Consider the following 27,913-nt stretch of genomic DNA (forward strand, 5'->3'; position numbering starts at 1 on the left):
AATTGTGAGCTTTGACCAATCAGCACCTACTCTGAACACTCTGGCCGTACAAACACACTTCGCACACACACGCTCGCATATAAAGACACTTGTATAGTGGACTTGTATCATAATCTTTACGGTCGGACCTCTGCACTCGTCACCGTTTGGAAGTCCACCCCCTCGCACGGGTCAAACAAGCTGAGACTTGTTCCTCAGTCTATCGGCACACAACTGGGGCAGAAGGAACAGCATCACATCTGTGTAGCAGCATCTACATCATCACCATCACACCTGCACACACACACACACCTCTAGAACGGCAGCAAGAGCACCTGTACAACAGCAGCATCACATCTGTATCGCATCATCACACCTGTACACACCTGTACAACATTCGCGCCGTCACCACACCTGTGCTACAGCGGCCGCAGCATCACACCTGTAGCAGCAGCAGCATCGTCACACCTGTACTCAGTAGCAACAGCAGCATCGTCACACCTGTACTCAGTAGCAACAGCAGCATCGTCACACCTGTACTCAGTAGCAACAGCAGCAGGGGCATCTCACCGGGCACCAATGTCGTTCTCCTCTCACAGCGCGAGTGGCAGCTCCTCGCCACGCACGGCCACCACTCGCTCTTTCTCCTCCTCCAGCAGGATGGCCCCCGGCAGGAGGATGGCCACCATCGCCTCCGCGTCCTCCATGTCCTCTCTGCCCACCCTCAAGGGGCTCCACGGGGACGAGAAGGCGGAGATGCAGGGCCTCAACGGGCGGCTCGCCACCTACATCGAGCGCGTTCGATCCCTGGACGAGGCGAACCGCAGGACGGAGCTGCAGATCAAGGAGTTGGTGGAGAAGCGACCCTCGGGCGCCGTAGAGCTGCGGCAGTACCACGAGGCCGCGCGCGAGCTGCGGGGCCAGGTGGGGACGGGTGGTGTGGCCAGGCGCGGCGTGACGGTGCGGCGTGAACGTGCGTTGTGATGGTGTGGCGTGACGGTGCGGAATGACGGGCTGGTGTAGTGGTGCGGTATGATGGTGCGGTATGACGGCGGGGTATACTGGTTTTGGAGGATGTCTTGCCGCGGGTTTTGGTTGTCCAGTGGGCAGCAGTGGTGGTGGTGCCAGCCCGTTCATTGAGGGCCCGAAACAGGATTCGTATTCTGGGCGAGTAGGACAACTTCCATGCCACGAGCTCCACAGCTTCATTGTATCTCATGGGGGCGCGAAACAACAACTGCAATAGACTCGTTACAAGCCCAAATCAATGTCTAGTTGTGATATTAGAAGCAGCCTTCTGTTTTATGTACACATACATAACAATGATCTAAGTGCGAGCGTGACATTATAGTGAACTCATCATTGCCCCTTGAGCTACTTGTGGCGCTGCGCTTTCGTTTGCTCTCTGCACGGGAGTGGAGCCGGCGCGTGCGATCTGGATACGGCGCACAAGTTGTTCGCAAAGTTAGAATGCAATTGTACGGACCCGTACGATTGAGTCTCAAGCGAGCACAATTGGCCGTCGACATTCACGGCAGAAGTGTGCACGGGTTTTCAGCGTTCGCAGGGAGGCGAGTGGTAAAGGATGGTGACACCTCCAACCCGCTATTAATTTTACTCGCTCGGGTTTCGCGCAGAAATTCCCATTGCAAATGAGTATTTTCATTATTTATATTTACAACGGGCAGACGATATGTGAACCTCGTAGCCAGCTGAGAGGCAAAACGATGGGCGGAACAGTGACTTGCAGATTGTTTTGTGAGCCCGGCTATCGCATGACATTTGCTGCCAGCGCTTAGCAGAGCAAACAAATATCGTGCCCCATTTAACATACATGTTGAGCGGCTATGTAAAGTATTTGGTGGAAATTAAACATACGTGAAGGATAAACACATTGCAACAACAACAAAATCTCGTGCCGGTCCTGGCTACCTGAGCTCAATTCCACGGCCAATATTACCTAGCGAACATTCCCCTCATACCGATCGACCTTGCTAAATTCAAGAACCGTTTTTAAAGCTTTCGTGACTGCAGGGATTTATATTCTTGGTTCTTTCGGTAAAGTCCCGTAGAAGGGAAATAATAAAATAACAAAAATAAAACATGATAAAATAAGAACCGTAGTTGCACACTCTTATATATCACAACTTCCAGAGTGCTGTTTTCTTGCGGGCCGCTTAACGTTTAAAAATAAAACAATATGTATTTACATGTCGTCAGTGGCGTGTGATACTGACCACCTCCTTCACCAACAAGTACTGGCCGGTACAGAGAGGTATGGTCAAGCAAGCTCCGTGACTAGGACAGCATACCACCCCCCCTGATCCACATGCTGGGAGGGGGGCTTTGATCCGGAAGTGGATGGACAAAGGGCTGTAAGATTGTTAAACATTTGGTTGATATTCTTCACTTGTAACCAGGCAAGGGCCCGTTGTGATAGAAAGTATGATTTTTTTTTAGATACCTGATTAAAATCTAAAGATTTTAAGCACAACTTCAACAAAACAGCAAATTCTGAAATGCAAACAAAAACAATGCCGCACTGAAAACAAAAATCAACTAAACACAGCTGTAATTAAACATAAATATTAAATAATGCATAAAAAAAACGATGAAATATTAAACATTGATGAATATAATGTACAATTGGGGTGCGGTGGGGAGGAGGAAATGTGTGCCTGCTTTGTTTTCGATTCTTGAACATTTGCATCATTAATTTTCACGGATTATCTACGGTGTTTTGGGAGTCTCATTCCCTTACGTAAGAGGGCAAAGACAAGCCCAACATAATTTCCAAATATGAAAAATATAATCAGCTGATGCCACCACAGCCTAAACGCAAGAGCCACGTTCGGGTAAAATCACATTAAGCACAAAGCCATCACACACATGCTAATTAAATGTTGTGCAAATTCACCGTGGGCCAAGATCCGGGCAGCTTTTGTAACGTGACTCTTTCGGCAATATCTAATTTTCACAAGGTACCATTATAACTGGCAGCCTTTGAATATTGCAGTAGCCGGTAAGCCTCTATTTGCATGCATTAGACTAAGACACGTGTGCACGCGCGCGCGCGTGTGTGTGTGTGGTGTAATCTGACGCTGCCTCGCTGGCTGCTCGGGGTAGGTTATTCGACCGGCTCGCTGTCTCGTGATGGCCGGGCTCTTGCATGGCGTTGTCGCCGAGCCGCCGTTGTGGGGGCATCGGCCACGCGAACGTCCTCCCTTGAATGAAAAATGGGGCGCCTTTTGGCCGGGAGTGCGACAAACGTTTGTTTAGCGATGCTGCATTGGCGGTGGTGCACGAGCACACATAACTCGTCACACGTGTCAATAGCACTGCTCTGAAAGGGAATTATGTATATATACAATAGAGACAACAGGTGACATGTAGCGAAATGGCACTTCATCGTGCCATCTCTGTGCCACGAAGAAGGGCTTTTTCCCGAAATTGTATGTTTTCCCTTGCGGGCCGTTGTTTTTTTTCGTTTCTGACTTGCAGCTCATACACATTGCATAATGACGCCTCTTGCCATTATACTGGGGTTGTCTCCTGAGAGCTCAACTCACAATGGGAGGGACTGTGAACTTAAATGCTGCTGTCGGTTGGTTGGCTCGGCTTATCATCTCTCCCAAGGGGGTCGATTAAATGAGTACCACGTTAACACAATGCCACCAAATTCATCGTGTTTCGATATCGGCCCACCATCCACCTTGGAAATGTGAAATTTCCACAATTGGCTCCGGACCACCAACGTAGTTTAGCGATACCCCTATTGCATCCCTGATGTTGATAAATGGCCGCTACCATAATAATCACCAGCCATGATTTATCCACTGCTTTATGAAGCCCTCTCCAAGCCAACAGTTGTTTTTGTATCATCTGTGTAAGGGACTGGCTTATTGATGTGCAGTGTTGTGGGATACAATTGCATGAATGACGCTATAGAAAATTATTACCTATCTCCTGCAATGCAAGCCGATTCCAACGCTCTATCTCCACGGCCGGCGTATAAGTATCGGGGGCACATTTCCACCTACCAGGCACGGGTTACATTCAGGGCCAACTTCTGCCCTTGTGTCGCCGCAGATTTTGAAAGCCACGATGACCAACGCACGTCTGCACGTGGAGCTGGACAACGGGCGCCTGGCTGCCGAGGATTTCCGAGCAAAGTCAGTAAAACACCGCTTTCCCGTCTCCATGGCGCAGCGAGCATATGAGTGGTGGGGCAGTTGCTAGGCATTTTAGGAAGGGCACTTTGCATCATTGCATTATGCAATGTGTAATAGGCACTCATTACAACACACACAGTGCTTGCCGTAAATGAACCACAATACCTTTTCTGATCTCAAGGAGCATGAATCATCACGCAAACTCCGGTCATCCCCGCAGTGACTTTTGACTAACCATCGAACAAAGACGATCACTGCATCGTGCGCTTTCAGATGCGCTTCTGCAGTCGTCTGGAACGCTCTTTTTTCCGATTGTATGAAGCCACTGGAACTACGAACTTTTAAATCATCATCTAGATTGAAAACTAATTTATTGAGAACTGCATTTTGTGTTTAGTTTGTTGTCCTTCCCCCGCACCGCTGACTGAGCATGGCTGTCTATGCACAGTGCAAATGAAGTTCAACATACATACACACATACATTATTCTTATTATCACGCGAGTTTACCCAGGTAGGCATTACCTACTGGGTCTCTCTACTTTTTCAGGAGGCTCTGTGTAATTCCAAATGAGTAAATTAGCCCTCAGCACATTCTCAGAAAGAGTAACAGTGCAAGCAAAATGTTATTTCTGGGCAGCAGAAATCCGTCTGTTGTCTGGTTAACAACCTCAAGTCGTCTGTGGTGGGAGCCAGTGGAGACTCTGATTGAAGTACTGGGAAGTGTTGGTCCCAGTGACGCGTGCGAGTGAGAAGGGGCCCAGGTAGCGGTGTTTTGGCTCATCCTGCGGTGGCAGGTGAGGGAGACGGATGATAACTCCAAACCTCCTCGCTGTCGTTAGAACACCTCCACGTGTTCAACAACAGGCCCCCGCGTGTTTTCAAACATTGTCCAGAAAACAAGCACAATACGTACTGTGAACGTTTCTCTAATTTTGGAACTTGTGTTCTTCTGTGCGTACAAGAGTTTAATCTCTCCGAAGTCTTGAGGCGCTTTGTTTTTGCCTTCTGCGCGGGTCTCTCCTCGACAACGGAGACGTTTATCGCAATGGCTTTCTCCGTGTCTTGAGGTTTCATGTCGAGATGTATTTCGCGTAGGCGCAAAATTCACCGCCATGCGATTCTCCCTTGCGTCCCAACCGTGCCGAGTCTGTGAAAGTTAACCCGGCAGATCTCTATTTGCAGCAGCAAACCTTTAATCACTGGGTCTAAATTTAATTATAACCTCATATCCTGTAGTTATTTATTGCCCACCGCTTGCCAAGAAAGATCCAGAACGTTGTTCTACTCTGGTAGGGAGCGGCTATTTCTGATTGCTGATAGGAGAGCGCCATCTGCTGGCTACAACCCCCACGTGTAACATTACCGCAGATCGGTGTCAGTGGCTTCAACGTTTCACATCCAGACCCATCTGGAGTTGGCGATTGAAGTGGTGATGATTGACAGTTTAGAGGTGGTGACTGAGATAGCGAGTGACCGCGGTGTTGGTAGTCGAGATAAGTTGAGTGGCGATTGTGCTGGTGATAGTGATGGTCTTTGTGATGGGGAGCGGTGGTGCAGTGGTTAGCGCGCTGCCCTACGAACCCAGACCTCCCCGAGGTCGACTCAGTCTCAAATAAGTACCTACTGCAGTGTGTAAACATCGCCACTGGGGAGACAAAGGTGGTCGGCCGTGGTGTTGGCCAGCCACCCCCTCGTCTACCGTACCGTGCTTCATAGGTGCTCGCGAACAGCACTTTCCCCAAAAGTTTGTTCAGGCTATACAGGCGATCTTTGTCTTTGCTATTAGTTCGCGACGGCGCTGATAGTGGTGGTGGTGCCGCTGCTAGAGGCGGTTGGTGCTTCGAGTGTCGCTGGCGGTGAGTGGATGTGCTGTCGCCCGTCCTCCACAGGTTGGAGTCGGAGGTTTGCATCCACACCTCGGTGGAGTCGGACATCACGAACCTGCGACGCGCCATCGACGAGACCAACGTGACGCGCATGAGCCTGGAGGGACAGGTGGAACTGCTCGAGGAGCAGCTCCTGCACATGCAGAAGAGCCATGCGGACGTGAGCAATTGCAAATGCAAAGATCCCCGTATAGCCTTGAATAGACTGCCAGAGCAAGTGCTGTTAGCCAGCCACACACACACGATGCCTACACAGACAGTATACACACGTGTATTATACATGCAGACACGGTACGTGCAGATATACAAGTACATGCAGACATGAGACGTACATATAATTTACGGACATGAAACATGCGTATAGTTTTCTCTTTTGGAACATACACGTACCTAGAGCAATAATCGCCCCCTGCTGGGAAAACAAACTTGACAGGACCCTCATGATAATGAAGTCGAGACACTGAGTGAGGCTTTCCTGGCTATGCGGAATAGTCTTAACATATAACGAGCGAGAACACTGATGTGACCCTACCTCCGTAACGCTGCCATTAATAATCGCGAGCGGAGCATTAAGTTCGATTGAATATTTCAGATTTACTGTAATACACCCGTCCTTGGATGGGCTAGAAGGCGAGGAATAATAATAATAACTACAACACAGTCACACAGCTACGATAACGCGTAAAGAAGGCGCCATGCAGACGTGTGAAGAACAAACGTCGCCAGCATCATCAGACATGGTCTATCCACCGCTGCATGAAGCTCCCCCACCGGCCAGGTTCTTCACGGGGGCTGTTCGACCATACTTCACCGATCGGCGAGCGCCGGTTGTTAAATAAGGAAGGGACAGGGAGGTAGAGAGCAGCTTCAGATGCCACTCACCGCTGATGTTAGCTGTGGTGGAGAATCCAGCTCGGGTCTCTACATACAATGTCGTTGTTGTACAGGGTGGTCCCAGATGTCTTGTGACCCTAAATTAATTGACTCCTAACATCATTGGAACCTCATACGCCAGTAGAAAATATGATAATTGGTCCAACACCATGTGAGACTAGGCTCTAAGGAAAGCTGTCTCGGGTGTGGGCCAATCAACTTCAAGGACAGTGCATACATTGTCAGAGTTATGTTTTTTGTTTGCATTATGACTGCAGGTATTGTGATCTATGCAAACATGACTCCTTGTAAAAAAAAGGTGTCAGTTTTGTTGCCAGATAAAAGGGTAAAAAAACAATTATCTGACTCCTAACATGTTTTTTTTGTTCCTTTGCATATTCATTTCTGTCTTAAATAAACCTTACTTAATGGAAATTATATTATTGGTTCTTTCGGTAAAATCACGTAGAAGGGAAACAATAAAATAATACAAACATAAAACAATAAAATTCTCACGACGTTTCGACTGCAACACAAGCAATCATCAGGTGTGAAATCCACAGCAAGAATTTTATTGTTTCCCTTCTACGTGACTTTACCGAAAAAACCAATAATATGAATCCCTGCAGTCACGAAAGCTTTAAATCAAAATTTAACGGAAATTATTACGTTTTAGAGATAACAACGGGGGGGGGGGGGAGTTCACAAGACATATGGACCACCCTGTACACATAACGGTGGCATATACCGCAATAACACGACACGTTTTCGAATTAATTGTATTATTATTTACGTTTTTTATGAGGTGCAACAACAGACCCAACAAAGGAAAGCCTGACAGTCTCTTAAGGCTTTGTTTTTATTTTAACCCCGGCAGTTTTTATATGCAATGTTTTTTTGTTGTAAACCTGCTTTCTGTACTGCCTCCAACAGCCAACTCGTTATCCAACACACACAGAGACTCGTGTGCATCGCTGCTGCGCGTCTGCACGTCTGCACGTTACTTCCCACCATGAGCATCTGGGTTCGAATCTGGGGCTCGGCTTCCTGCCCATGTTTAAACCTTTCAGCACCTCCGATTAGCACGGTTGTCTACGTACCGGTGCGAAAAAAGTTCATTAAAAAAAACGCAATGCTTAGCAATCGAGCACGCCCGCAATTTGGGTCCATCGCCTCGTAGAATTGTACCGCACTGCTGGCGATGGAGGCATCGGCACCGGGTTTTTTTTTTTGGGTATTTTTGGGTCAAAAGTAAAATTGGCTGAAAGAAAAGATTGGTCTTTTTTTCCCCATCACGACAATCGGGCACCCCATCATGGACACCGCTGCAAGATTTCACACGTTCGTGGCTCCCATCTGTCACAGGAGCTCACCTACAAATAAAAAAACTAAACCAGACGTAAACCCTGGAAGGCGTTAATCCTCTTTGAGAGGCCACAGCCAAAAGTCTGGTTGACTTCTCCTCACTTGCACGGATGAGCGAAACTTTTCCAATTTCCATTTTTATGAGACTTTTTCTTTCTCCCTTCAGTTTTTTTTTGAAGAGTTTTTTTTGGGGCTCTCCTCGCTTTGCCGATGAGACGTACGCGCGTACACGTGTCTGTACACACGAGCGCAAATTATAATTTTAATATTTAATTTTTTGCAGCGAAAGCCATTTATCCGTGCGTTGTTTACGCGAGCCATTTGTTTTTATTTTTTTCTTTTAAAACCGCCGTCGTTGTTTGCCGAGCGTTTGGCAGCGTGGCGGAAAGGGGAGGGCATTGGAAGCAGCCAATTTGTGGCACGGCCCGAAAAAAAATAAAATCCTCGACATTGTTGAATGTCGCCAAGAGGCACCCACACACAATCTGAATGCACTAATTCAGACATGGGTAGTTTTATCAATCCATTAATTCATGCAGTTTTGTATTCACTCTTACATCGATCAATGTGTCCATGTTTGCATTCATTTATTAATTCGTCCATTCGGGTACGTATTAAATCATTGACACATTGACACATTCTTCCTCGAATCTATGGATCCATTGCTGCATGTATTATTTCATCCGTGAAGTAATCCGGTCACGCGGTAATAATTTCACGCGTTACCTGTGGAACGCGTGCGGCCTGCGTACAGGAACGCTTTCCCAGCCTGGGGGCACGTGCGCGCGTTGCATGCAAATGATCCAACCTTAAAACACGTGTCTGGTTACGCTTTTTTTATTAAACCGAACCTTAATCGTGACGATACCTCCAGTTACCGAGCAATATCTAATATCAGCAAAATCTTGGAATGCCTAGCACTCTCTCTCTCTCCACTCGGCCACCACATCGAGCCTCGGGGCAAATGTTTGCACCGTTCCATTCCGCACATCGTTCAGAGCATTCTACAGAAACAGCCACGCTCAGGGTGGTGGGTGACCTGTTCACAACCAGCGCCTCGACGATCGAGCACTGCCACAGGACTCAGCATCGTGACGCCGTCTCTGAAATATGGCGCAGGACAAATACATATTATTATTATTACGACGATGTGCCGATGCGTTATAGGCGTGCATGTCACACGACTCTCTCGCACTGTGCAGGGTTCAATGTGCATCCGTAATCTCACCAATTAAAAATATCATTTTGCGAATATGATCCCCTCCCCACTCACGCCCACTTCCAAAGTGTGACTACATCCCCTCGTGGCGGGGGGTGGAGGGGCTCATGCTGTGACCAGTGCCGGATTAAGTAGTGCGGGGCCTGTAACATATGTTATAACATGTCCCTAAAGAAAAAAAAAACACATATAAATATGAAAACACAAATTTTTTACTTGCACAGTAAAGTAATTGTATTTTTTCATTTTCTTTACAGCCAGATAATACGACAAATCGCTAACCTTAAACACCCAGTCGTTCATAAAAGTTGAAGGCGGTATAGTACTACAGTAATAGAGCAAGTGCAGAATGACCGAACCGGAATTGATAGCTTGAAAGCATTTAGAGCGGGGCCCTTGAAAGTACGGGGCCCGTAGCATTTGCAACTTTTGCTACGGAGGATAATCTGACACTGGCTGTGACGGTGACGTCCACAGGAGAAGAGTTCCCTGCTCAAGGAGATCGAAGAGTCGAGCATCTCGGTGGAGGTGGACAGCGTCAAGGGCCACAACCTCAACGACATCATCGCCGAGATCAGGGCTCAGTACGAGGCGCTCATCAAGAGTAACCTGCAGGAGATGGAGGTCTGGCACAAGAGCAAGGTACTCGCAGGGGCATCCTTCTTTCCTCTGGCGCTTGACAAGGAACGGACGCGTTTGAGTCTCCGTGTGCGTTGAGGTTGTGGAGCCATTTTTTGTTTTTTTGCGTCGTAACAACTGTTTTGGTGACACTGCATCGGCAGTGGTGCACGAGCACAAACAACAACAAACTCTACACATTCGTCATGTTTTGTTGTCCATCCCCCGCACTTCGAATATGCATGGTTGGCTATGTACGGTGTGAAAGAAGTTCAGCATGCATGCATACATTAAAGTTGTGCCTTAAAAGGAAGAGTTTATAAACGGCGACGTTTCGGTTAGCGGCCCTTCTACATAGCACATTTTTACCCAGTAAAGCCTCACCGAGTCTCATGACTTGTTTGCAGGAGAATCCTGCCAAGGTTTCAGTTGTGGGCGATGGTGGCTATGAATAATAGATCAATATGTCAGTTTTGGCAAAATTTTACACCATGACACCGGCACTCAAAAAGCCATCTTTTGCTAATAATATCAGGGGAATCTTTAATGTCCACTTTGAAGCAGACAGCGCGTATCTTCATATTTGTACACCGGCAATATTAATCAGGGTGGCCGCTGGATTTAAACCGTGATCCTCTGCAACAAGTGCCGAGCGTGCTACCGCTGGGGCATGCCTCAGCCGTTTGGGCAATCATCAGTGATGTCAGTGATGGGTTGCCCTTCACCACATAGACTTGCTGACTCGTGTTGAGACCCACAAACTCGCATAGAGGCCAAAATACTCATAGAGACCTATATCCTCACATTGAGACCCATAGACTCGTGTAGAAAGCCACAAATTAACAAAGAGACGGATAGACTCATACAGAAATCCACAGACTCAGAGACCTACAGTAGACAACACGGATCACACTTCACAGAAGTCTCAATTAGTCAAGTCATAGACTCACATTGGAGACCCACAGATACAATCAATTCACTACACTTGAGAACCTGGTTTGTACGTACGTTTAACTTCTTTCGCACCGTACGTAGCCAACCGTGCTAATTAGAGGTGCGAGGGAAGGTTTAAACGTGGGCAGGCAGACCGAGACCCCGATTCTAAACCCAGATTCTCATCGGTACCAGCTCGGCACTGTAACCCCCAACTTCTGAGCCACACGTCCACCTCCGTCTTTAACCCCCGACTCTCAAACAACGTCGCCGGTGACAGCGGGGGAGACGGCGGCGGGAGTAGCAGGGGGATGAGAGGCGGTGACCCTGTTCTTCCTCTGCCTCCCCGCTCACCCGCGCAGGTCGACGAGATTCACCCGCGCATCTCGCAGAACTCGGAGGAGCTGGGCACCCTCAGGCAGCAGCTGTCGGAGCAGCGTCGCGCGATGCAGGCCCTGTACGCCGAGGCGGAAACCCTGCGCTGCACGGTGAGCATCCACAAACATCCTCTTCCTCCTCTCCATTCAGTCAAAACGTGTGCGGTTGAGACCGGCATTTCGGAGGGCTCACAGACTTCGCTGCGCTGATCGTGAGCTTTCCCATGTTGGGGGTAGGCGCGTATTGAGGAGGGGAGCAGCGTGAATGCTGCACGTAGGTACGTTGAACTTCTTTCACACCGTACGTAACCAACCGTGCTAATCGGAGGTGTGGGGAAGGACAACAAACTAAACACAACAACCACAGCTCCAGTGGCTTCCTTATACCGGAAGGAAGAGCGTTCCAGACGTCCGCAGAAGCGCACTGCATCTGAAAGCATGCGATGCATGCTGTATCCATTGCCACCCACAGCCGTAAACAATGAGACTATGCTAAAATACACTTCATACAATAAACATGTTGTTGACAGTCAATAACAGTAATTTTTGTTTCGTCTCATCATTTTAAATTCCTTCCAATAAACAGCAACTCCTTCCACGTCTTCCACTGTCTCCCGTCTTGATTTGGTCTCATCGCTTCGGATCATTCCAGTCTTTTACTTCTACATCTCTCTGACGAAGTCTGTCCGTGTCGTTCTGTGCCTTCTTTATTTTCTCGTTCCCTCTACATACAAATCCAGTGACAAATATGGTACTGGGGACGCCTTCATCCAGCAGTGGACAGATCACGGCTGATGGTGATGCCAATTAGCAGAACATTCGTGTCGACCAAGTAATGAGTCCATCTCCCATTCAAGTAAAAATCGTCATCAAAATAAATTTCCCAAAACAATTTTTTTTTCACTCGTGCATTTCACCAGTCCTGGCGCTCACCCCTCTCTCCTGCCCACCTCCTTCCCCCCACCACCCGACTCGCATCAGGTGTCATCGCTGAACGAGGCAGCCCAGGACGTGGAGGCGCACAGCGCAGAGGGTCTGGCAGGCCTGGCGGGGTCAATCTCCCGCCTGCTCTCCGAGCTGGGTTCGGCGCGCGGCGACATCGACCGGCAGCTGCGCGAGCACGAGGCTCTGCTCAACACGAAGATGCGCCTCGAGGAGGAGATCGAGACGTACAGGCGCCTGCTGGAGGGCCAGCACAGCCACTGCGAGGAGCAGACGACCGTCCGGTGCGTTCGGTGACGCAGGTTTCGATTTAAAGCTTTCGTGACTGCAGGGATTCATCTTCTTGGTTCTTTCGGTAAAGTCACGTAGAAGGGAAATAATAAAATAATAAAAATAAAACATCATCAAATAATTCTTATGACGTTTCGGCCACAACGCAAGCATCCGTCCTCAGGTGAAGAACAGGTCTGTCGGGAAGACAGCGTCTGAATGAAACACCACCAAGCTTGGCAGCGTATATTTAAGCTGGGTTGGAGGGGGGAAGAGCGCCTTGACAAAAAAAATTGCATCAGCAGAGGTTAGTGTAAATGCGATTGGTATTACCTTAGAGTCACGGCATCTCTTCAGAAAGGTGAGAGACTCGATTAGCTGAGCCTTCTTATCCCGGAGCTTGTTGAAGGATCTTAAAGTTTTATGGAATCCCACCCCGTAGTGGCGGTTAAATTTCGATTTAAAGCTTTCCTGACTGCAGGGATTCATCTTCTTGGTTCTTTCGGTAAAGTCACGTAGAAGGGAAATAATAAAATAATAAAAATAAAACATAATAAAATACTACAACGCAAGCAGCCGTCCTCAAGGCGCCCTTCCTCCCCTAACCCAGCTTAAATATACGCTGCCAAGCTTGGTGGTGTTCATTCAAACGCTGTCTTTCCGACAGACCTGTTCTTCACCTGAGGACGGCTGCTTGCGTTGTGGCCGAAACGTCGTGAGAATTGTATTTTATTGTTTTATTTTTATTATTTTATTATTTTCCTTCTACGTGACTTTACCGAAAGAACCAAGAAGATGAACGCTTTAGGGTTGCCACCTCCGGAGGTGCACCAACACCGGCACGTACCTCAGGAATTAGAATATCTCACATCATCTTCATCATCACCCCCAGCAGCCGTGGTCAATCCACTGCTGGATGAAGGCCTGCCCCCAAGCTGCCACCACCTCTCACGCACTTTACAACACCAGGAAGAGATTCCTGGAGATGTCAGACAAATCCTTGACCTCTCCCTCTGCGCTCAGTTAAGAGTAAAAAAAAAATCCTGGTGTTTGTTAATCAACCCGTTGTATTATTTCAGTCAATAAACACAACGCAGATGCCAATTTTAATGAGACTCTTAACGTAAATTGGGCGATGCACCACAAACTTTTTTTTCTTAAAAAATTCCCAAGCTGCAACAAACGGCAAATCGCGAGTGCCACTAACACTGCCCGTTGTGTCGTTACAGGGTGACAAAGGATGAAAAGCGTAAGACGCACGCACGCACAACGCACACACAACACCCGCGCATGATTCAACACTCAAGCGCCGGCTGATATAACACCGCTACTACATCTGTGCCAGGCTTAGTTCAAAAGCGACGAGGTCACCACGGACCCTCCGCTTAGCACAGTTGGCTTCGTACGGTGCGAAAGAAGTTCATCATACATACACGCATACAGACTCCAGTGTTATCAATTGCCTGGTAAATCCATCACCTGCGCTCCCCTACCCATTTCGAGTAGTGAATCAACGGTTCGCCCCCTGCTCACGATTTGGTGAATCGTCAAGACACGAGGTCAGAATTAGATTCACACTTTCAATGCGTGCATCATGAGCTTTAAACTCAGTTTTAAATTGGCGAATCGATATGTAGTTACACGCTTAAATAAGAATACATTTTCTTTCAAAAATCGGTTGAGCTGCAATCCTACCGCTTAATACCGATAGCGCAAGGATACGCACTTCAAAGCACAAACCTATCCCTCGTGCATTCTAGTCTTAAGTCTTCCCGTGTCTTCACGAAGCCGAACTGCAAATCACGCTACGAACAGGGAAACGTTCAACAAACTCTGTGTGTGTACTTGGCAGAGAAACCGAGCAAGATAACCAAGAAGATGGTGAAGGTGGTGACGCAGGAGATCATAGACGGCCGCGTGGTGTCGGAGAGCTCGGAGACACAGGACGTGGTGCTGACCAGCAGCGACAGCTAGTAGCGGTGACCGCTCAAGATCAGCAAGGGGAGGCCGGGCAGCTCAACGGTCTGCAGAGCAATTGGGCAATCACCTCCGAGATCCGGGGTCTGCGTCTGGGTTTCGTTCACTCGTGATTAAACCGGGTTTTAAGGTCTAGCAAATTTACGGTTTTGGTACAGTCACCAATAACTGCTAAGATAAATGTATGTTACAACACCATCCCGTCGAGTTTGTTTATCAATTAATGTGGCAAAAGTTCCAATTCAGACGATTGTTTTTTTGTTGGTTTGACTGAGACGTGAACATTTTTAGCGCAGGGCCATGTGGGAATGCACTGCCCCCCTTAGTGCGTGGCTTAAAGATACAACGGGAAGGGATCTCAGAAGAATTTCTGCGACATCTGCTTCCGAGGGCCAATTCTCCTACACGGGGGGCGGCGGGGGGGGGGATGCACTGCTCTGCAAAAGTTCCCAATGGGAACTTCATTTTACGACGTTTTCGAATCAAACTGGTGAAAGTGGCCCACTGTGGGCCAGAGGTCGCAATCGGGTACCCGATACCCGTACCCTACCCGTACCCGGCCGGGTACGGGTAGCCGGGTATCGGGTAGGGTACGGGTACCCGTTTGCGACCCTGGCGCGGCCGGGTACGGGTACGGGTAAGGAATCAAAACCCGTTTGCGACCTCTGCTGTGGGCCACTGGGAATAAGGGCCAATATCCTGTTAATGATCACTGCATCTGGCCAATTTAATTGGTGGTGGTTGTTTTATCTAGTAAACGTTTTTTAGGCAATTGTAGGCAGCTAGTATGAGGCTGGAGGTCATTGATATTGTTTTGCAATGAGGGTTACTTCTGGAATATTAACTAGTTGTTACAACTTAAGGTGTTAAAATATTTTTACTCAACATAGAACATCCCAGTATCCTACCATGCACTGCTATTCATGGAACAATCGGTACATGTTGGCAAATATATACACTTCAACCAACCTCAAAGTCAGTAGCGTACATAAAAGCCATTATGCATTGCTGTGGAGAATTAAGGGTAAAAGCATAAGTCGGTGCTGGCACATTTATATTTTAGTCCATCAGCCTATTGGCATTCCAGATCAATGATACAGCTTGGTTGCTTAAACAAATGCTGCTTGATATTGGTCTTTAAAGCCTAATAGCTAATTGACCGAAACATATATTTGCTTCGGAAAATAATGCTTTGTAATCACTGTTTGTAATCACATCAGAAAAATTAATGTTACTTCATTATAGTGTTAACATCCGACTGTGACTTCGACTGCAAACTGATGAAAGCTAAATGCTGGTGTTTCATGAGAGGCATATAATTAATAGTGTGGTGTGTTTATGAGTTAACAGATGCAATGTGAAAAGATACAATGTGAAAAACAAAATAAATAAATGACGATCCATCATCGTAAAATTTCATTTTTATTTCGGAACATTTCGTTATATTCTTTTGTTTGCCGTAACACATTCGAGATTCACAGCGTGTTTTTACGCGTCCTAGTAAAAATGATTTGACCAAATAAAGTAATTACGTCTCAAAATAATTGTTAGCTCCGGTTGTGGAGAATATAAATAACAAACAAATAAGCAGACAATGTCTACTTCGTGTATCGGTCTTTCTACATAAAAAAAATCTGAAGTATTTCTTACAAAACCCTTCAGCCACACGGTCTTCTGGAAGTGGATAATCTCAGCAACTTTGAAACTGCTTGAATCGAATCAATGCTGAAGTTACACACTCCCAAAATGCCAAGCGGCTGACAGATTATGTATTACTTTGATGTTTTATGCGAGACAGAGGTGCAAGAGACAGTTTGCTTATTATTTCTTACATCTGGCTATTATTGCTATCTCAAACTTATCAAAGGTCTTCATTTTTCTGACGACGTATTTTATGCAAGTCTGAATTTAACAAACGCATTTTGTGGTCTTTTAAAAATTATAATTCAAGGCATGGCCAAATTAATTTACACTCACAAAGTGACGTAACAATGACCTTAATAGGAACAGAAGCAACTAAAGGACACCGCAGGTAAGGCGATACCACCACACCGCACCTGCAGAGCTGTGGTGGCTGGCACCTTCACCGTGCCGTTTGTCAATCCACGACTGGATGAGGGCCCCCCCACGCTGTGCAGGTCATGGTGGGTGGGGGGGGTCATGTGACCATACTTCACGCTAGTCAGTGCGGGATGGTGAAGGCGGGCGGGGCAGCATAGACGATAGCCGTGGTACACCATGGACTTTGCTTTACTGCCCTCTGCTGCCCAACGCAGTGTGCATGATGGTCGCACATCCAAGCACTATCCTGGCTCAAAACAACTTTGCTTCCGGGGTCTGTCGAGATCGGGTGCATTCCATGCTATGTGGTCATAGATGCCCTATGCGGATACTTGGGGCGTGATGCGTGTAGTGGACGGAAGCCGATTTTCTAGCGATAACTGGTGAAGGAACATGGCAAAAATCAATGGAAGCAAAAGCTACCACCAAAATATCAGTGCACACGATCTGCCAAAACATGAATTGGATCTATAAATTTTAATTTATATTTTATATTTATATTTTTTTATATATATTACCCCTGTAAAAGGATCTGGGATCGCATTCTCATCAGCAGTCGGCATTTTACCTGTAAAGTGTGGAATTCAATTCCTGGAACTTGGGCGTCGAAGATTACCACTGCAGTGTGGATGGTTCAACATATCCTATTTGTGGCACAGGTGAAGCATTCCACTGACCACAGCGGTTCATGTCATGAATCCACTTGGACCCGCTATTCATAGGAACTTAAGTCGGGCTCGCGTCAGAAACCTAAAATACTGAAAACCAAAGTTACAGGTTCAGCGGGGTTCTTTTGCCACCGATTTGGGGACAGGTTCGTCCGGATTTCTTGCTTTAAGGACCAGATTGGTGAACATGCTAGAAAGTCATGGTTCGTGGGCATTTCTAAGAGGTACAAGAGATAATTATGGAAGTGATAGGAGAGTAACACCGAGAGAAGAGAGGCAGTCAGATGAGATATGTATGTTGAACCTGTTTCGCACCGTCCGTAGCCATCCATGCTAAATCGGTGGTACGACAAGACACAAGATGCATTCATACAAGACGTTGGGAGATACTGCAAAGAGAACATTTCGATAGAAGACATACGATTCAGAAGAGACGAAGGTTGAGATGCATTTATAAAGATGCAACCGAGTTTTTGGGGATGTATTGCGAAGAGGCTATATGAGGGCGAGCTTGGAGAGAGAGGGAACCATGGAAGGGTGTATACGGTACCCAGGCTGTGCCCAATTTTAACTCACAAGGCCCCAACCCCAACCCCAACCGACCCCCACTCCCGCACATCATGTGGCTCCAAAGACAACACGACGAGCAAGATGGTTAACTTGAACTCACAGCAGCTGAGGGCCATTTTTTATTGCAATTCCAGTGATGTGACAGGCCAGGCTAAGCAAATTAGCGGGACCTATGTGACCCACGGGCCAGAGATTGGACAGCTCCAGTTTGTACCTCTACCGATATTGTTCAATCATGCTCTTTCATTTGTGACTGCAGATTTGAAGGAATTTTTATTATCATTACGCAAGTCAAATAATTGATAGAAAAAGTACTTTAAGGCTTTCCTGATGAATGAGAGGGACTTTTAAGGACGAGAAAGGTAGATGAAGATGGGATCCCCTCGTCTCTTCGTACGAGACGAGAGGTCACGCAATTTAATCTTCTCGATGCCAACGGGTGCAGAATATATTTACCACCGGCACTCAAACTCCACGCCAGGGTCCGTTCATCGTGAAAGACGCAGCGGGGTGCGGCATCCGGGCAGCCTGGCTGTGCGTAAACCCCCGTGAAGCTGCCGCGATGCTTGGATCACGCCAATGAAGCGCTGAAGAGGGGTGGTGGCTCTTGTCCCCCCAAAAGTCCACTCATGCTGCCAAGGTCACGGACGAGAGAATTTTCACCGCGGCAAGATTGGGCGTTCCCCAACGGTCCCGTTAGCGGTCCGGCTTCTGCAGGTGGAAGACTTTGGCGGTGTGGTCCCCAGACGCCGTCACGAGCATTGACGAGTCCCTGCCGCAAAAGACGAACCGAGGGATGGATTGATGGGTGGCACACGGTGGTAACACTTGCGCCACACAACAAGAAGCTCGAGGTTCCAATCTTGACTCGGGTGCCCTTTCTGTGTGGAGTATGTATGTTCTCCCCCTGTTCTGCAGGGGTTATAGTCCACCAGCCTAATTGCTGTCAAGACCAATAAATATCAAGCAGCATCTGTTTAAGCGAGCAAACTCTGCATCAGTTCGGACCTTCTGGGTGTCGTCAACAGAGATGGGCTTGTTAACAAAAAATACTACTGGATTACCAAATTCTATTTGCCAAAAGTTATCCACGTGAATAAATCAACTGATAAACCGCGAGTCTGTTACAGAGCGGCACTCGGCTGGCTCAGTGCTTTGAACGGACCGTTCGAGTCCCACTGCAGCCCAGTTCTCCACACACCACCACCACCCGCCACCACCGCCATCCTCACCTGCTGAGCGCAAAGTCGAGCACCTCCCCGCGGTGTCCCTGCAGGAGCCCGGCCGAGGCACCGCTGCGCCCGTCGTAGAGACGCACGCGGCCGTCCAGGCTGCAGACGAAGAGCGTTGCCGAAGACAGGTCCCACTGCAGCTTCACCACGCCCACCTGCTCATGCACGCAAACAACAACAGTGATCCCCCCCCGCCCCCGATATCCTTAACAGACTGTTGGGACAAGTGCCGTTTGTTTTTTCTTATTACACCCCAATACAAGCATAATACAAGCAGATGTCGCAACTGGGTACCCGATACCCGTACCCTTACAGATACCCGGCTACCCGTACCCGGCCAGGTCCGGGTACCCATTTGCGACCCTGGTGCGGCCGGATACGGGTACGGGTAAGGAATCAAAACCCGTTTGCGACCTCTGGATACAAGGCACCGGTCACCGAAGGGGTGGGGGGGGAGTGAATAGAAATTCCGCAAACAGCAGCCAGGGTGGACGCGATAGGGCCCAGTGGGGGGGGGGGAACTGGGCTCACTGCCCCACCCAGTTGGGGACCACGTGCAGGGACATGAAGGTTTAATGCTGGTGAACTACCAATGTTCAAGGCAAGGACCTTCTATTTGCGCTATGGGGTCCTCGTTCGTTGCAAACTTATATAAAACATAACTCAACATAGTTATTGGCATCACTGTGGAGAATATCTACATAAGATCCCACGATAAAAACACGTTTGCCAGTGTATATTTTAAAGACCGTACTCAACACGTTCACTCTGCGTTGCAAGTCGATTGTTTAAGACCCGCGAGTGGGTTATAGTTTTTAAACCCAGGACTCACCCCTTCCTGCAACCTGTGGCGCAGCGTCTGTGACGGGACGTCCCAGATGACCAGAGTTCCATCCAAGTACCCCACAGCGATGAGAGGGTGCCTGTCCGCCAGATTTTCAAGATAAATTAATTCCATCGATTACATTTTTGAAAGGAGGCAAAAGGCTACCGAATGCATTGCCTGAGCAATTTTATATCCATATATATATTCCATTTAAACAACAAATACAACTCCGAAACCAAGTAATTCCAAACTTTACAAGGCACACCTTCCCAACCTCATGGCACAGATTTGCATGAGTCCCCCCCCCACCCCCTGATATTGTAAATTCAATACTTTAAAAAACACATTTCAACAAAAAATGCTAGGCTGCACGCCAGAGCAACTTGCGTGCATAAAATATCACGGTCACGTGGGCAATAAGTGGGTGTGAACTCGCACGCCAAACACACCGACCGTATCCGTTTGCACGTTTGCGAGTTTATACGCGCAAATCTCTTCGCGCAAGTCGAATGCCCGAAGCAGACTGAGCTTCCTGGTAGCGAAATGGCTTCCCAGCTTTTTTTTTTTACATGTAATCTGACGAATGATGAGCGGATTACAAGCATGAGATTGACGTACACTTTGCAGAAGCCCACCGACTCCACAGAGTTGGAGCTCCCCGCCTCCTCCTCGTCTTCAACGGCAGCGCCAGCACCGCTGCCCATGCCCACCTTGGCATCCAACGTGAACACGTGCAGGACCTGGGCACAGAGCGGTGACGATCAATCACCCAGAGCCATCCAATGTGTGCAGGTCCAATGTCTTTCGCACTGTATGTAGCCAACCATGCTAACCGGCGGTGTGATAAGCGCTAAATAAACATGACGGTGCATAAACGAGGACCACCGCTACTGGGACCACCGCACCTCTGATTAACACGGTTGGCTACGTACGGTGTGGATGAAGTTCAAGATAAATATGTACATACTAGGAACAAATGACCTGGCATACACCTGATATCGTCAGAACTTGGAAGCCGAGCAGGAACGCGCCGATTCATCTTGAGAGGTGCTGTGGCACAACCAACGCTGATCCTGGCGGCTCTGGAAGAACTCCTTCTGGCTGGCGCAGCTAGCAAAAGACATGCGTCGCTGTCCGACGCCCGCTTGCGTCCCGATATTCCAGGGGTGGGGGGGGGCTGGCTTTACGAGCAGAGCGCGGGCATAAAACGGAAGCGACGGATGACTTGCCTTGCCGGTGGCGGCATTGAGCAGACTTGCCGTGCGGTCCACGGATCCGGTCAGCACCAACGTTCCGTCGTCGTGCACCGCCAAACACGTCACCGAGCCCTGGTGCCCATCCTTGCCTGCGGCGGAACAAGGAGGATTTACGGAGAGATCGGCAAAAATCTGCACGCGCAGGGGTCAGTATTTATATGCACGTGTGGAAGAAAACTGGAGCACCTGGAGAAAAACACAATTATGTAAAAAATATTGCATCTAATAATTAGCCACCCGGAGAAACGTGATGAACTGCCACCTAATTTATCCATTTCTTCTACGATGGTCTTTTTTTTGGTGTGGTTAGTCCAGTTTTTTTGTTACTTGTAGCCTAAATGTATCATTAGCATAACTTTGCAAGTTATTTACATAAACTGTGAATACATTTTTAGACAGATTATGCAATACTTGATTTGCGAGCATGATAATCTTTTTAAAATACAATCTATGTAATGTAAAAGTGGTGGGAAAAAAACCAGCCTAAGGTACCCATCGATTCATCTGCATTCTGCAAATAAGCACTTCCATCTACTGGTCACCTCTTAGAACTGCATTGGGGTATCTTCACGATGCCTGCAGCACGATCCACAAACTCCCACAGCCTGCCGTCATGGCCAGCCCAGCACAACCACCCACAGAGGGCAAATGCATCGACAGTACCCACCTTTGAAAGTGAACACGGGCGTCGACTGCTTCAAGTCCCATATCCTCACCGTCCCATCCTCGTAGCCCACAACGGCTCCTTTACCTGCGTGCCAACAAAACACGTCCCTCCATTTAGCTCGGGCCAATTGCGACAGCAAGGGGCTATTATTTGTCGTGAGCGAGCATTACAGCAAAGCAAGCCACGAGGCGGTTAGACAGCTTTGGTGAAAGGCGCTTTATAAAGACAAGTCAGAGTGCCGAGTTGGCATCGCCGAGATGCTGGACTCGAATTTGAATTTCGGGCGCCCGTGATTAAACTGGGTTCTCAAGTGTATTGAGTTGATGGTTTCAATCCGGTCGCTAATGACTGTAAAAAATACCATCGAATTAAATTTTGCTTCGCACTTAAATTTGGCGACATACTCAGTTTTGATCATTTAAAAAGAATTGTTTTTTCAAGCGACGAACGTTACTCTCCCGTGACAAGACTGATGGCAAATTGTTGCCCCTATCGTGTGCACGAGAGGTCGCTTGAAAATATCTCAGAGGTATCACTGTCATATCTGCTTCTGTGCTCTTTCTCGGACACAAAGGGTTGTGTACTGCTCTGAGAGAGATCCAAATGGATACTTTGTCTCGTGACATGACACTGAAAGCACAACAAGCATACAATTGATGGAAAATTACGTAAAATAATGGTGTATTATTTTCTCTGGTGGAACTCACCATCTGGGAAGATTTTCCCACACATGCTCTGACAGCCAGGGCCTTGGAAGGTCCTGCAGTCACCGGCAGGAATCTTCCACATCCACACTTCTCCCGAGTTGGTACCAGCCAGCAGCACAGGCGCCTTGTGATGCCACTCAATCCACTGAGAGGACAAGAACAACCACTTCATCAAATATAATTCCTTTATCGGACCAGGTAAGAAGAGAGCAGGAATCTCTGGTTTCAAGTAAGAAGTGCATCATAATAAGACACATCATCAGAACGGGTCATAATAATCATCATTGCAATGCAAAATGGTGTCTCTTTTACTCCGCCATCTCCTAGGGTCTTGCCATGCAACAAACCATCCATCTATGAGCTGCAAGTGAAACTACAGAAGAGCGGATTTAAAAAGGCTGCAGCACCAGCTGCCTCTGCTGTTGGCACAACATGTTTACACAGACAGGCCAAGACACGTGGACATATATTTAGGCGAATGCTTTTTTACACGTGACTTTCACACAGTTAGAGCACCAGATACACAAAATAATTGATTGAATACATATGTATGTCAATGTTACGCGAGTGAACGTTAGCCCACGTAGCCACAGAGCAGTGTGACAGCCCTCCTCCTCCAGCATATGCAGGGCAACCAGTCCCGACACCACACGTGCACAAAGGGGACAGGGGTACCCGGGGCTCCCTTCAGCTCGAGTGCGTCGTACCTCCAGGTCGGACACCTCGAAAGACCAGAGCTCCTGCGCCGTGGCTGAGCTCCACACCTTGATGAGGCCGCTCATGTCGCCCGTGGCCACCATGGAGGAGTCGTGGCTAAATCCTGCGCACGTCACCGAGTCCTTGTGGCCTACATCAAGGCGGGGGGGGGGAGGGTGGACGTCGTTGTTCAGGTTGTTACCAGTCCTGGTTTTCCCAGGACCGTCCATTTTTCAAGTGGAAGTCGTGGGAACTGTTTTTAATGTCCTGGTTTTTGTCAGTTGTGGAATAATACGCCACTCAAGACAATGCAATTGCATGTGGTTCTCTCCTCCAGTACTGCGAAATATTCTTCTTACCATGATGATATGTCCTGGATTTTGCACCCATGAGATGGCAACCCTAGTGGTCAATGTTGCATGATTTGCAAATACTTTTTAAAATAAAATTAGTTTTGCACGTTTTACTGATCATTACATGTCCATGCAACGTTTACCATTTAACTATTTTAATTTAATACGTAGGCTTTCACAAAGAATATTACGATTCATAATTGGGTACCCACTTAAATGCTGTAAGAGTACTCTCCAACACATTGGTGTGCTGAAGCAAGAAGACATTTGGCACAAATCAATTCACATGACACTTGTGTTAACTGGCTGTGTCGGGTGGACGGTTTACGACACACTTTTACACGAACTCACCCACAAAAACAAGAATTAATCGTTTACGAATTTCACATGCTGTAACTTAATTGCTAAAATTGCTTAATTTTTTGTTACGTAATATTTTCGGCACACATTTGAAATAATTGCCTATTCATGATCTTGCAATTGCTTAACCATATGAAATATACTTTACTGGAGATTGTCTTATTTATACAAGGTTGCTTACCTATATATATTACCCCTACACAAGTGTCACTTGGGGACCTTACACTTAACACCCGTGGTGTGAGAGCAGGGATGAAAGAGTTACCGGTGCAGGGGAAGAGGATTTCTCCGTCGCCCACTCTCCACACGTACGCCAGATCGTCCTCGCCGCCTGTCACAGCCAGCGCGTTCGACTTGGGGTCCAGGGCGATGCAGAAAACGGCACCTTCACAAAGCACAAACACCACCACCAGGATCACCACCAGCACCAGAGCTGTCATTCTCTACAGGTGGCTCATTCTACTCTGCTCTGCACTCATTGTCTATAACTGCCTTCCACACCAGCCATTCATGCCATCAACCTCCAGCCTCTGTTCAAAGCTTGTTTAACTGTGCTTATGGCTGTCAGCCTCACTCAATACAAGGCAATATGTCCAGGGTTAATGTAGATTGTCTTGAGATGTGGGTGCATGTGTCTGCTGTATGAATCCACATTGTAGTGGTAAGTACTTCTCCCATGTTATGACTCACCTAATCACGAGTTTCAAAATATAACTATCTGGCTGTCAAGTAGATGACAGGTACCACCTATTCTCGATGCTCAAAGTACTATATAAAGATGTAGGTTATCCCATAATATATTGGTTTCATCCAGATATTCTGGTTTCCTTCCACATGTCCTACAATGAATAGGTGGAAGTGGCCCAACATCTCATTGCAGCACCCTCCTGAAAACGTCAAGAGAATCAGTGAGACTTGATTATACATGTACAATTCACTGCTGGAATTCCAGGTCATGTTTGACCACACTTCACTCTGATGGTAAGTGTATGGTGATAAAGGCAAGGAATGTATCATTGTGGCATAGAAGTACAATACAACAATGGATGTATCTTCTTGGTTCTTTCGGTAAAGTCACGTAGAATGGAAATAATAAAATAATAAAAGTAAAACATCATAAAATAATTATCACGACGTTTCGGCCACAACGCACGCAGCCGTCCTCAGGTGGACAGGTCTGTCGAGGAGACAGAGTCTGAAACGTCGTGAGAATTATTTTATTATGTTTTATTTTTATTATTTTATTATTTCCATTCTACGTGACGTTACCGAAAGAACCAAGAAGATGAATCCCTGCAGTCACGAAAGCTTTAAATCGAAACAATGGATTTTTGCTGCACTACCCTCTTCTGACAATATAGCCCCACAGCAGAATACGACACCTGTTTAATGCGTGATCGTCACCCATCCAAGCACTATGAAGGCTCGTTCCAGTTTGATCATAGGCAAATGTCATTATTATTACTCTCTAGGCAAAGATATTTCAAAACTGCTGGTGATATGCGGCGATGGGATTCATCCCAAATCTCATACCTTTGTGCTTCTTGACCGTGAACTCGCTGTCATCAGGAACACTTTCTCCACCATCATCCGCCTCACTCGCCCACTCATTGTAGTCATCATCATCGTCGTCCTCCTCATCATCACCGCACTCATCAGCAAAATCAACATCTTCCATTTCGTCCGCCAGATCATCTGTTAATTTAAAAAAACACACACACAAAGTAGACCGATGCCAGTTTGTAAGCACGCTGAAGGACAATCTCAATGTGCCCAAAACACGTTTTTAGCTGGCGTAGTAATGCCGAGTCGATTGGCATGTCGTGTGTATAAGGGTAGAGTATGGATAAGTATGGGTACTCCCACATAATGAAAGGTTCATCTTCTTGGTTCTTTCGGTAAAGTCACATAGAAGGGAAATAATAAAAAATATAACATAATAATTATTTTATTATTTCCCTTCTACGTGACTTTACCTAAAGAACCAAGAAGATGAATCCCTGCAGTCACGAAAGCTTTAAATCGAAATATTGAAAGGTTGTCCGAGCGGTTTGGAAGAGTAGGTCAAATACCCTTTAGAGCTCTCTCTCTAGTGGAGGCACTTCTGACCTGATAAAGTAATCTCAGGACTGCACCTTTGACTTTGAGTATTGCCTAAAAGCCTTTTAGTAACTTTATATGGCCACAGCCACATTCAATGATTTGCTCAAATACAAAAACAATGTCCCTTCCGCTTGTACCATGCTAAAATGTAGTTAGTTCAGTGTAAATGTTTCTTGTAATCTTATACACTACATAAAAGTGTAATAGGGGATGCAGCTGGATGGTTTGTAACATCGTGAGAGATGTCAACGACTTGGGGAGACCTTCATCCAGAAGTGGATAGGTCATGGCCGATGACGACTGTGATTAAAACACACAGTATTTAAAATCATTGATGCATGCCAGTGTTCCAACAGCAATTGTAATGCAGATCCCAGTACCAAATGACTGATTTATGCACGTTCTCTAATGATAACGCTGGTTGTGTTAAAAGCAAGCTTAAATTATAAAAAAAATAGCTGTATAAGAATGTCACTATTTAAAGTGCAGGAAGGCATCACACTGTTAATAAAGGGGCGGGGGGGAGGGCATGTCGCTAATTTCATGGTTTTATTTTGGCGATTTCGAAAAGTGTTTTGGTTTTCCCATGTTTGTTTGTTGTAGTACGGAGTAAGACTGATGGCCTTAATCTAAGTTGTCTTGTGGTTGTTGTTGTTTGACTTGCATCCCACTGGGATTTCTGCACACAGCGTTGGTGTACGGTGTTTTTTCTGCAATATGTTGCTGTCTTTCCTTGGATTTTCTGTTTGCACTTAGTCACATAGTCCCTTTAAGATGTTTTCTTGTTCATGTTTTAGTTTTTTGTTTGTTGCGGTTGCACCCGATTCAAGAGCCGATTGGCTCACATGGCTATATCTAATAAATGAATTTGATGTGCGATGGTTAATCACGACGGTGAGGCTAACAACATAGTAGCAGCCAAGGAGTGGAACGCGTCCGTCAGGAGGATGTGCAGTCGAGGAAACGGAGCGATGAGAGGTAGGGGCGAGGGATCGACCATGGACGATCATAGCCGTCAACCCACACGGTTTAGCCCGTGTTCTTGTACAGGGAAATTGAGTTTTTAGGTCCGTACGGCGTACAGACGTTTCAATAGGGGCAACAACAACATTGTCTGCTTGTGTTTCTCCCTTGTGATGGGGCTTTGTAGGATGAACGTTAAGATTTATAAGGATCACGGGGTGACCAATAAGGTCTAAATGTGTCTGTAGTAAGCTAGGGCGCTGATAAGGGGTTGACAGGTGAGGACGATGATCGCAAAGTCAACGTAACGCTTGCTCACATCAAAAGCCTCGACAGGCCAGGGGGGTTAATATTAAAATCGCAAACCACAGGCAGTAGCTTAAACACAAATACAATTCAGTTATAAAACACACCACCTCATCGCTAATATTACAAATAGAGTAGCAATTAAGAATAACCACAAGTCATGTAAACACAAGTCATGTAAACATTACCGAAAGCAGCACCATTTCCACCCGTCATAGGCCTGGTACTCAGCCGGGCAGGGGGTGCCTCCGCCCGTAGGGCCTCTAGGCGAGGCCGAGGCTGGGGCCTATTATACACACGTGGACGCAACGTGGTTTCCGCATCTTACCCGGGTTGGCGTCACCGTCCAATTCTATGACCTCTACGACGTCGTCGTTGTTGTTGTTGTTTAGATGCGCCTCCGCGCCGTCCGGATCGTCCATCCTGTAAGTTGTTTGTCTGTTTACGCGGGCCGAGAGGACGGGGACGCGAACTTGGAAACTCAACTCAGCTGCAGCGACCAGTGGGCCTCGCCCACAACGAGTTCTGGGCCA

At 47.2% G+C, this 27,913-nt stretch overlaps 2 protein-coding genes across 3 annotated transcripts; one reads left to right on the forward strand and one right to left on the reverse strand.

Moving 5' to 3' along the window:
• The first annotated feature begins 47 nt into the window (after positions 1–47).
• LOC133349669 (keratin, type I cytoskeletal 18-like) lies at positions 48–16,016 on the forward strand. Of its 2 annotated transcripts, XM_061563301.1 has the most exons (9): positions 48–447; positions 514–903; positions 4,069–4,151; positions 6,042–6,198; positions 9,973–10,137; positions 11,409–11,534; positions 12,405–12,649; positions 13,865–13,884; positions 14,488–16,016. In XM_061563301.1, exons 2-9 carry the CDS (start codon positions 559–561, stop codon positions 14,607–14,609), a joined length of 1,263 nt encoding a protein of 420 aa, XP_061419285.1. In that variant the 5' UTR covers positions 48–447; positions 514–558; the 3' UTR covers positions 14,610–16,016. The 2 variants fall into 2 exon arrangements, with proteins under 2 accessions (XP_061419285.1, XP_061419284.1); XM_061563300.1 differs by having other exon boundaries at positions 49–903.
• AAMP (angio associated migratory cell protein) lies at positions 16,016–27,903 on the reverse strand. Its single transcript, XM_061563299.1, has 11 exons — positions 27,709–27,903; positions 25,542–25,703; positions 24,274–24,393; positions 23,307–23,446; positions 22,600–22,744; positions 21,893–21,976; positions 21,199–21,314; positions 20,588–20,709; positions 19,976–20,066; positions 19,144–19,298; positions 16,016–18,683 (listed from the first exon to the last, which is right to left on the reverse strand). The coding sequence occupies exons 1-11, from the start codon at positions 27,800–27,802 to the stop codon at positions 18,608–18,610; spliced, it is 1,305 nt and encodes a 434-aa protein (XP_061419283.1). The 5' UTR covers positions 27,803–27,903; the 3' UTR covers positions 16,016–18,607.
• Between the last annotated feature and the right edge of the window lie 10 nt (positions 27,904–27,913).

This window comes from Lethenteron reissneri, chromosome 31 (assembly GCF_015708825.2).
Source record: "Lethenteron reissneri isolate LAM-NWPU_2019-01 chromosome 31, ASM1570882v1, whole genome shotgun sequence".
NCBI lineage: Eukaryota > Metazoa > Chordata > Hyperoartia > Petromyzontiformes > Petromyzontidae > Lethenteron > Lethenteron reissneri.